Source organism: Cupressus sempervirens, chromosome 8 (genome assembly GCF_028749045.1).
Source record: "Cupressus sempervirens isolate cs-2001-9-10 chromosome 8, ASM2874904v1, whole genome shotgun sequence".
Classification (NCBI taxonomy): Eukaryota; Viridiplantae; Streptophyta; class Pinopsida; order Cupressales; family Cupressaceae; genus Cupressus; species Cupressus sempervirens.
In genome coordinates this window covers 76139825-76150678 of record NC_143125.1, presented here as the reverse complement: position 1 = coordinate 76150678, position 10854 = coordinate 76139825, and the positions used below count along the sequence as shown (strand labels likewise).

At 32.1% G+C, this 10854-nt stretch overlaps 1 protein-coding gene across 1 annotated transcript; it reads right to left on the bottom strand.

The window, feature by feature from the left end:
• Nucleotides 1-1554: 1554 nt before the first annotated feature.
• Nucleotides 1555-6107, bottom strand: LOC149541709 (NAC domain-containing protein 74-like). The gene is made up of 5 exons (XM_089796840.1): nucleotides 5971-6107; nucleotides 5535-5877; nucleotides 4419-4696; nucleotides 3815-4111; nucleotides 1555-2253 (listed from the first exon to the last, which is right to left on the bottom strand). The coding sequence occupies exons 2-5, from the start codon at nucleotides 5689-5691 to the stop codon at nucleotides 1903-1905; spliced, it is 1083 nt and encodes a 360-aa protein (XP_089652966.1). The 5' UTR covers nucleotides 5692-5877; nucleotides 5971-6107; the 3' UTR covers nucleotides 1555-1902.
• Between the last annotated feature and the right edge of the window lie 4747 nt (nucleotides 6108-10854).

Sequence of the window (10854 nt, the reverse complement as noted above, 5' to 3'; positions counted from 1 at the left end):
TGACTTATACTCTCCTTCTCTCTCAGATCTCAAAACCTTGATAGGTAAACCACTTTGTTTCTCAACAAAAGCCTCAAATTCTTTAAATTTGCCAAAAGTTTCAGAATTGTATTTAAGAAAGTAAACCCATGTCTTTCTACTGAAGTCATCAATAAATGTTAAGAAATAAATACTCTCCCCTAATGATGGCGTTCTCATTGGACCACATATATTTGAATGCCAAATTTAAACCTAAACCTAATAATCTAGAAGCATCTAATGACAGATGATTAATTTTAAGTAGAAAATACTATTTCTAATAGTAATCTCAAACTCCTATTTTAGGGGGAATTTTTCCAACTTATTGTGTCACTGAAACGTCTTCTCCTATTGTATTTGATTTGGCATGTATTTTTCTAAAGTGAGTGGTGACCAATTTTATTTTCTAATTATACTTATGAACATAAAATAAAGATAAATGAAATCAAAATGTTTACATTACCATAGAACTAAGTCACACCTATTGAATCATATAATATAATATGCTCCAATCTAAATAAAGTTGTACAATGTGATCAATACAAATTAATAAAAATTTCTAAATAAATTACTATAGTTTCATAATGATAAATTAACATTGGAATTCTATTCAACAATTTTGTTTTACAACATGCTAACTAATTAACATCCAAGGAATTTCTTTTAAAAACTGATCATATAGACATCTAGACCTCTCCCAATTAATCTATTTGTTTTAATCATTTATCAAAACTTATAAACTCAGGAAAATCAGCATCCAAAATTATAAGACATCGTTCGCTTTGTTTATAACCAGGAATTGACCAATGAACGGAACATTTTATAAATATAAATAAACCAACGTTCAGGGACATAATGGAATTCAAGATAGACATCATCCAAAGGTATTGAATCTGCCTCAAACAAATGAATATGTATTAATCTATATTCAAAGACTCTACATTCAGCTTCAGCAACTTTTTTGGAAATATCTAATGGTTTTGGTGTCTTTTATATAGCTACACCAGATCATTAGGTCGGAGAACAGATAATTGAAATGGGTGACAAGTGGGACAAGGTATTCAATTTTATTTGCACTTATATTTTAAACCCTGAATCCCAAATTTTGTGATGTGTGCAAAGATTCTTGACCAAATTAACCGTGCCCACAAGGAAAGGCTGTCTGGCATAAACAATATCTTCATTTCAAGATCTATTCAGAACTATTATTTTAGTTGAGGCATGGCACAGTTTGTCTGCCAGGTAATCTATCTCTTTATCTAAGAAAAATAAACTGAAATCTGAGATCTTTATGTTTCTATTCCCTGTTTCATTATTTTTTAAGTAGACCGTTGGACCTTTATTTTCTCCGAGGGATATATTTGGTATCCTAACCGTAAAAATGTTGCATGAACTATTGTAAAACACTCTATCTGATGATTCCACATGTATCCCAGAAGTATGTCGCTAAGTATTATTCTACTCTTAAAAAAGTGAGGCAATCCCCAACCAAAAGAATATATATCTATATTTACCTTCTGCAGTTTAGCTGGTTACTGTTCAAAAGTTCCTGACAGGGAATATTTAAGCTATTTAGGAATAAATTGTACATCCAACATTCTTTTCTTCAGCCTTTAAAGGCCAAAATGACGACAGCATATATGTTATGCACGTTTAGTACTTGGCTAACAAGATCTAGATATCATAGTAAATGAATTAATAAAGAAGAAGGAATTATTCGATGCAACTTTTGCTGATGCAACGAAGCATGTTGAACGAGCAGATTTGTACACATTCTAAAAGTTTTTTCTCTATCGAAACAAACATAGAAGTCTGAGCTTGTCACAAAGTTTATAGAAGCTCTTCAGAATTATTAAACTATTGGGTTTGATGCATTCATGCACTTCAAAATCTCACCTCTGCGTCTGAATCCTGCCGCATTATGTAACTATTAAAAAAGAGAGGCTGCTCCTGCATGTCTAACAGACCTCCCAGATTATAGTCTTGAAAAAAATTTCTATGCATTGCAAAGGAACCATATTCTTCTTCCTCTTCTTCTTCTTGTCCTTCAGCATTTGCTTTACCTTCATTACTAGCGAAGCCTCTTTCTGATTGAAAACTATCGAGTTGGTTTGAATAGTTAGGCCTCTGAGAAGCCTTTGCTTCTCGGTAAATTTGCTCTACAATGTCCGAGTCTTCGACAGGTGATGAATTGACCTGCTCGAAGAGGCCCTCGAATGCAGGGTTCTCCTCAACCTGAGGAATAAAACAAAGAGGAAAAACCATTTCAGTAATTAAAGTTTTGAGATTTCCACATGATATAACTGTGTCTGGCTAATAAAAAATTATTGGATGAAAAGTATGCAACAATGCCATGTTAAATCCGGATATGAGAAATGGGTATAAAAGATTTGAGCATAAATTACATATTTTGAGCTCTTGAGAGGTGGTTTAACTTCAATCATATTGATAGATGAGTTCTCATGCTACTGGAATTTAGAATTGGAATTTAAAATTGACAAGAATTTGAAATAGTGGTTGCAAATAAAATGTATGTGGATTAATATTTTTTTAAATAGAAAAAAATATAAATCATAATTTACTATTTTAATTCTAATTATAATAAATAATACAAGTTAAAAACTGAAAAATGAATTCTATATTTGAGAAATGGATATCGAAGATCTATATCAAGGATTAATTTGTTTAGATAATTTGTCTTTCAATTGTTAATACGAATTCTTATATTATTAAAAATGAGAAACAACATAGCAACAAAAATAATAATATAAAAAAAAAAACTGAATATTTAAAAGTTTATTCTAAAAAACGTGATATTGTATGCATATAAAAAAATTCATATATAAATATGAACACAAATTAACATTTAGAATTCATAATAGATAATATCTAAGTTATTAAGCATACTGCCACTCTATTTATGATATAGAATTCATTGAGCTGCATAAATTAATAATTAGCTCGATTTGACCTTGCATTTAAAAAATTGGCATTAATGGATCTAAAAAAAGTTGATATTAATATCTATCAATTAATATCATATTTCTAAATAGAGAAGCAACCTAAATATCAAATAATATTTTTATTGCAATATTTCTATGAATTAATTGACAGCTTGAAAAGCAATATATAGACTGCATATTTGTTAAAGTTACAGCTTTCAAAAGAATACTGCTAAATACTAAAAATATACATAAGAACATATTTTCTCTAATAAATAGAACTTATTTAAAAATTTCAACCTTATATGAGAATCATGCTTTATTTTACAATAAGAAACCAGTATCTCAGTAAGACTAAATAAAACTAAAACTGAATTAAAACTTCACCAACTTTCTATGAAGATCATTACCTTAGAGCATCAACCGTGTACAATATTTTACTCCATATGAACTGTAAAAAAAATGACATCAATAACCTTTCATTTAATGTCATATTAAATTCTATATCAATTTGTATTAAAAATGGGCATCAATAATTCTTGACTCCTCCAAGCTGACGAAAAGATAAACAATAATTGCAAGATTTTTTGTTCATACTTCGACAACAACAGTTTTAAATGGTGATTATGGCTTATAAATCTCCTCTACGATAGGAAACATGTTTTGACAAACGAAATGTGAACCAGAGGTTTTCTGTCATGTTTCCAATAAGTAAATAAATTTTATTGAAAGAGTGAGTGCCATTTCAAATGAAGCATATTTTTAAAAGTTAGAAAATGTTATTCAAACCCACCCACATTGAAAAATCTAAAATATTGTACCTTAGTAGAGTCATTAGCTGTAAAATATTGTACCTTAGTATGGCAGCTTGGAGAGTCATTAGACGAGAGGTAAACATTGTAGCTATGAGCTTCATCAGGTGGGAAACTTGACCATGTATTTGCAGCTGTATTCACACTCATAACTCCAGACGCTTCGGATGACATTATTGAATTTGTTTGGCCGTTACCTTCCATTTTTACAGGTGATAAACCCTCGGTGGTCAATGCAGGCATCTTGTCATTAAACAAGCTATCACTATCTTCATATGGCTCTCCAAATTTGGGTCGTGGTCCACTTTTCTTGAAGACTCGACACAGGGAATAAGCATCCTACATTTCACATCATAATAAGGGGGAAAGAAATATATAGATTCCAATATAGATTACTATTTATTTACCATTTAAAAATCTTATTCACTGTTCAATCCTTAAAAAGAAGGATTCCCATCAACTCTACCATAAATAGAATGGTGATGTAATCAATGATTTGTTGTACGTACTTCATTATGTGGAGATTTGAAAGAACAATAAATTACCTTGTCCACAAATCTTAGCTCCTAATTAACGATCTTAGCTTCTAATTAAGGATTAGAATATAGTTGTATGTAAAAAAAATTGGAAAGCAAGGAATTCGAACCTGCAAACAAGCTGAGCCCATGCATTCTTTCTCTTCGAGACGATATTCATGCATAACCCAATTCGTCCGAGACCCACGAGGAGCACGTCCTCTGTAGAAAACAAGAGTTTTCTTCATTCCAATGGAGCGCATTTGAGAGCTAACCTTGCGGTCCTTACCAGTAGCCTTCCAATAACCTGCTTCTGTTGCTCTGTTAGTTCTTGAACCATTTGGATACTTCCTGTCCCTTGGACTGAAAAAGTACCATTCCATGTCTCTTCCAGGGAGAAAAGACTTCTCTGCAAATTTCAACAAAGAACAATTGTTATAAAGAAACAATCTTCAAAACTCTTAATCTAGACTTATATCACACATCTTGTGTAGAATTGATAAAAAACACGGCCTAGTACATGAATTATAGTTCTTCATATATTCTACTTGATTAGGGTTGTGTAATTGTCACTACCTATAATGTTAGCACTTCTCATTATCAATATTTTACATTATAAACATTATAATTTTAACTCTGGGAGGCCAATTACATAATTTATCAAAATATAAAACGCTTCAATTTCAACACTACAAGGTCAATTGAGACAGCATAGTTCAAAATTAGTGAAATAAAACAATACAAGTTTAATACTATAAGGTCAATTAATTCAGCGTGTATAGAACGTGATCATGAAGATCTGAGTAAATCCAATTGGAAATTGGCTACAACCCAACAAAAATAAAATGAAGTCATACAATAATTCAAAAGAAATTCTAAAGCCGTTAATTCAACCAGCAAAAAAATAGCCACTGAACTAACAAAGTGGATGAATAGTAAACTGAAAATTAAGTTGAAGAAAGCTTAACTTTCTTAAATTTGAATTCAAGAGTGTCTACAAAAGATTGTGATCGTGAAATTAGATAGATCTAAATTGATATTGATAAGTAGGAGATATTTTCCACTATAAATCAAATTATGATACTGCTATCAGAACACAGGACTAAATTTGGATAAAAACTATTGTAGTTTCCAACAAGCATTCATTACAATTTAAACTGAAATCTCATGCACAACATAAAGCTTACATAAAGAGAAGATCCGAGATTAGAATCCTTGGTAAGTGAGAAAAAGGATGTGCGGCCTACCAGGTAAATCCCATGGCTCACATTTGTAAAGATCAACCTCGGGTATAACCTCAAGTTCGATTTTCTGGCCATGAATTTTTCTTTTCAGATAATAATCAACCAACTCGTCATCAGTGGGATGAAACCTGAACCCTGGAGGCAATGTTGTGGGTGCCATATCTCTAACCAAAAACTATCCTTTTTATCCTACCAACACACAAAAGATCAACCAGCAACTTTTGAATTATGGAGCTAATCTGGCCGAATCAAGACCTGATCTTCCCAAAAACGTCGACCGATCTCCTTATTCAGCCAGCTCGCTCCTGAAATAAACCTGAAACCCAACTATCTATTCCACAAATGCCTGCAATATAGAAAACAGAGGACATTAAACAACTTCATGAGACTGAAATTCTTAACAAAGTTTTGAGCAAACAAATCGAAACAAATTGCCTACCTAGAGCCTTGATAAAAACAGGCTGTATGTGAGAATTGCACACGTATATACAAAACAGAGATGAGCTGCGGATCGACCGACTTACGGATTGTAAGAGAGTGCGTTCCTAGGCCGGTGAAAGTTTTGGACGCCTCCGGTGCAACTTATTCTTTTGGTGACGGAAGTGTGTGGATAAAGATTTGAGGAATGTTGGAGAATGTGATTAAAGTACAAACATTGGCTTTATGCCCCAGTTGAAAACGACGTGACGCGGTACGAAATGGCGGCCCGATAAAAAACCTAGCGTAGCAGTCGTATTGGTGTAGAGGTAAATAGTCGGTCTCCTCACACTTCGGAGATTGCCTAAGGGCATCTTACAGGCGGATAAGCTAATATTCATACAAAACCGCATATTTATATTTGTTTATACTCCAAAATTTACAAAAATTATAGGAGTCTGATCTTTATAATTATTTTATAATGCTATAAAAATGTAAAAATATAGTGGTGAGAGAGAATATCTCACTCTTTGCGATTAGTGTTGCCCTAACTCACACAAGCACCCAAGATGAAAAAGCACCAAAAAATAAATTTAAAAAATCGTGATGTATTAAATAAATTTGTATTTTTTCAATGTTATTGTTTTATTTGGAGAATAGTCAAACGCTATATAAGCCTATTTATTTGAATGGAATAGTTTTGAGTATGAAATTTTATATATCTTAGAATTAAGAATGTTATTTTATTTCCTTTCTAGATTAGTAGTTTGTTACATTGATTTATATTTATTTACAATTAAAAATTGGTACTATATTTTATTATAAGTGATCAGTTATAAATTTTCATAATTTATAAAATCTTTGTTAATGGCTAATAATGCTTTACATTTAAAGCCATTTTATTCTCTAAATATATAAAAAGAGATATTTTTATTAAGGTTAGGGGAAAATAAGGGTTCTCTCCTAAAGATACAAAATGTTCACAAGAGTGTTGACCTTTACAAAGTCATAACCAAAAGGAGCAAGGTGATCAATGAAGCATTAGTAGAGGTGTTTGTTGTTACAAGTTATGGTCACAAATGGCACAATACCAATAAGGTTATTGGTCTAGCTTTAAAATGTTACTTACGAAGGAGGCCTTAAATGGCCACTTATATCACATAGGTAAAAAAAAATCCTTTGACAACACATAGTCACTCACCCACCCACCAAATAGGGTTCACGTATAAAGATATTTTGAAAGGTTCCCCAAGCCTTTATAGTGGGAGAAAAAATGGTATCCAAAACATGCAATAGTTAAAAGTGGTGACATTAACATTAGTATCACTCCAATAGTGCATCAACTGCTCATCTACAAAGGTCCTTTCTACCTCAACCAAAAGGGATTTCACATCAATAAGAGTAAGAAAGATAGGGATTAGAATCTTGAAAATCCAATCATGATTCAAACTCAGATCCAAACAACCATAGGAAAGGAAATACCACATAGTGTTACAACCAATCTCTTCCATATTGAAAGTCTCCATGTTTATAGGGGACTCTTACACCTCCATACAAATCACAAAAGTGGAGTAAGGAAATAAAAATGAAATGATCCAAGCCCTCACCAGGGCCATCCAAACATATGCTTCATTGAAAAATATATACTTTGCTTCCATTGTCACCCTAATCAAACGTGCTTAAAAAAAATACACCCACTTCAAAGAGAAAAGCTATCAACACCTTGCATTAGTAGTGGTGAAAATATCCCCAAATGCGAATGAAATATTATCCAAAATAAACCAAATCCTAGGGAAACCCCTTTGAAACTATCAGCAAACACTTGGTCATGAAAGAAAAACCACATTCAATATCAAATGAAATGGATAGACTAACAAAAAAGAAAAAATATAAACACCATGGCCTTGGTATCTTCCACCAAAATCCAATTTAGCATGAAAAAATATTGGTCATCCAAAACCCATGAATATGTCATCATTAAACTCGTAGAAAAGATAGGACCGCCACTTGTAATTCTTGGTACATGTTGAAATCTAAGTATAAAGTAAAAATATTTAAGGTGAACATAACACCTACAATCTTAGTATGAGAAAACACAAAAGCTTTAGATATCTTCCAATTGTTTATCTTACTAATAGGACACTAAACTCGATTCATATTTCATCTGATAATGAAATACAAATAAAACCATTGACCATAGGAGTAACTTGAAAAAGACTATAAATTTCATGGAGAGTGTGTCTAGATCACTTGAACCCCCACTTCAATCCAAGCGACATATAGAGGTATATGTCAAATATCAAGATAACTTTCCATAAAGAGAACAATTGAAACTCAAAGGTAACATTAGAAAACACCATCCAATGAGGCCTTAGTTTCCTCACCATGGAAGAAAAATTAACCAAAGATTCCATAGAAAGAAAACCACCAAAATAAGCAGAAAAAAGAAAGTTAGAAATCCCCTAGAGGCTAAGACACAAAGAACTACCAACCACATGTAGATAGACACTAGGGAAAATGCTTCCATAGGGAGTAGGTTTCCAACATAAATAAATCAATTATACTACATTACAAGTAGAAGACCAATCAAAAACCAAGGTCTAGGAACTAGAGACTAGATAAAACCCCATAGAAAAAGAGGAAAATAGAATTCATTAGGGCATCAAATTAAATTATCTCACTTAGCTAAGCTACCAACTAGAAAACCCCCACCCATGAGTAGGACCTATTTTGCACATTGAAAATTTGTCTATAAAGAGGGAACCCCACCATAAATGTTTTACATCCTACAAAAGGTGCATTAAAAATTTTATGTGTGCCAAAAAAGTAATGCCAAAGTAAGGAAGGGCACAAATATAATGCATAACCCAACAAAACCTGAACTCATATGCCTACAATAGAATAATCTTACATAGCCAATACATAGTTCCAAATAAATATTTGATACACCCATGGACCAATATTGGTCATTTGACTTATGAATAGAAAAGCCATGCTAGAGAAGCCCCAACATTGTTGTCAACTCCTCATAAGAAAGAACAACCAAATGGCCCTCCTAATGGAAGAAACAAGCATTACCCAAAATAAATAATAAGTAGAATTGACTACAACACTATGCATGTAAAATGGGAAAAGATGTTGCACAAATATTAGAGCCCCTCAACAAAAACCATAAAAATAGGTCTAGGGAAATCATGAAAAAAGTGAATAAGCCCATTTGACCTAATCTTGTTCACACAAGAAAGAAAACTCCTACCTAATAGCTTACATAGGGAAAATATGTAGAAACATGTTGCTAGTTCAAAATAACTCAAGTATAACCAAATAACCAAAATAAGAGGCGCTATCTAGATCCACCTACAAAAATCCCAAAAAATGAAGGTGTGTCAAGGTATTTATGGGTGTTTGTCACTATCCAAGGCTCTAGAAAACCATCTATAGTTGCATATATATTATGAGAATTATGCCCATCTTCTCCATCAAGATTTAAAATCCATGTCCTCTCTTATTCCTACTCACTTCCATTTTGTAATTTGAATTTTTTTTAGACAATGTTCTTTTGGTAATGGTAATATTTTTATAATATTAATATGTAGGTTCCTCTGAGATTAGTAGTTTATTTTTTTTAAAATATTGAAACTTGGTTGTTAACACTACTTGAAGAGGCTCCTCTACTAAATACATAGGGTCAATGTCAAAAAACCTCCACTGCAAATTGTACTAGAGAACAATCCCCTACAGACTTAAATCTCAGTTATTGACACTATAAGAAAGAAGCCCTGCTATTTCACCAAACTATCAAGTCTTAAAAATAACATTGGTTGTTCTCTACAAGAAAGAAGTTGTCTCATTATTTCACCAACGGTCAATGTTAGAAAATCTCTATTGAGAACCATGTTATAGAGAAACCCCATGGGGACTTAAACCTTGGTTTCAAGAAAAACAATTGAACCTTAATTGTAAACTCTTGAGGAAATAATTACTACTATTTCATCAAGGATCAATGTCAATAAATCTTCATTGATAACCCTAGTAGAGAGAGAGAGAGAGAGAGAGAGAGAGAGAGAGAGAGAGAGAGAGAGGACCCCTATGTGTACTTGAGCCTTGGATATAGAAACCATGAGAAATAAACCATGCCATTTTACCAAAGGGTAAAGCCAAAATATATGAGCTTAATTTATAAGCTCTATAGGAAAGAAAACCCAACTCTTTCACCAAGGATCAAGTCAAAAAAATCTCCATTAAGAACCATGATAGAAAGAAACCTCATGGAGACTTGAATCTTGGTTGTAGGATCTATATGAATGAAGCCGCACCATTTCACCAAAGGGTAAAGCAAAAAATGTTCAACTTTGGTTGCAAGCTCTATAGGTATGAAGCCTGACTATTTCACTAAGGGTCAGGGTCAAGGTCAAAAAAATTATTGTCAACCATGGTAGAGGGCTAAAAGTACAAATTTGTGTCACCTTTCAAGCTAACTTATTGGAATGACTAAATTTGAGTATTTCTATCTAAAAATCAATTTTGTTCAAACATATGATCTAGAAAAATTTGTTCTAGCTAAGTTATATATGGTCTCACACTTTTCAAATTGGAAATGTCTATTAAATGCATGTTTTATACTAGTTTGTACCCAATTACTAGAGAAATAAAATTATTTCAGAAAAGTGACATTTCAATAACTCTTACTATTTTTTATGATATTTTTTAAATAACATATAAACACAATTTTATATAGCTCAAAGTCAAGAATATTCTCATATAGAGTTTATAGTGTTTTAATTAGAGAAAGAAAAAAATATTAAATCATATCAAAATAAAATAAAATAATATGACATTCTAGAGGAGAGAGTTCGCTTCTAGAATATATATTTTTTCTTCTAGTTAGAATAGATTTGTTTTGAAA

Coding starts and splice junctions, on each gene's coding strand:
- LOC149541709 (XM_089796840.1), bottom strand. CDS start 5,691: ATGGCACCCACAACATTGCCTCCAGGGTTCAGGTTTCATCCCACTGAT. Junction 4,697..5,534: donor TGAGCCATGGGATTTACCTG/GTAGGCCGCACA, acceptor TGAAATTTGCAG/AGAAGTCTTTTCTCCCTGGA. Junction 2,254..3,814: donor CTCCAAGCTGCCATACTAAG/GTACAATATTTT, acceptor TTTATTCCTCAG/GTTGAGGAGAACCCTGCATT.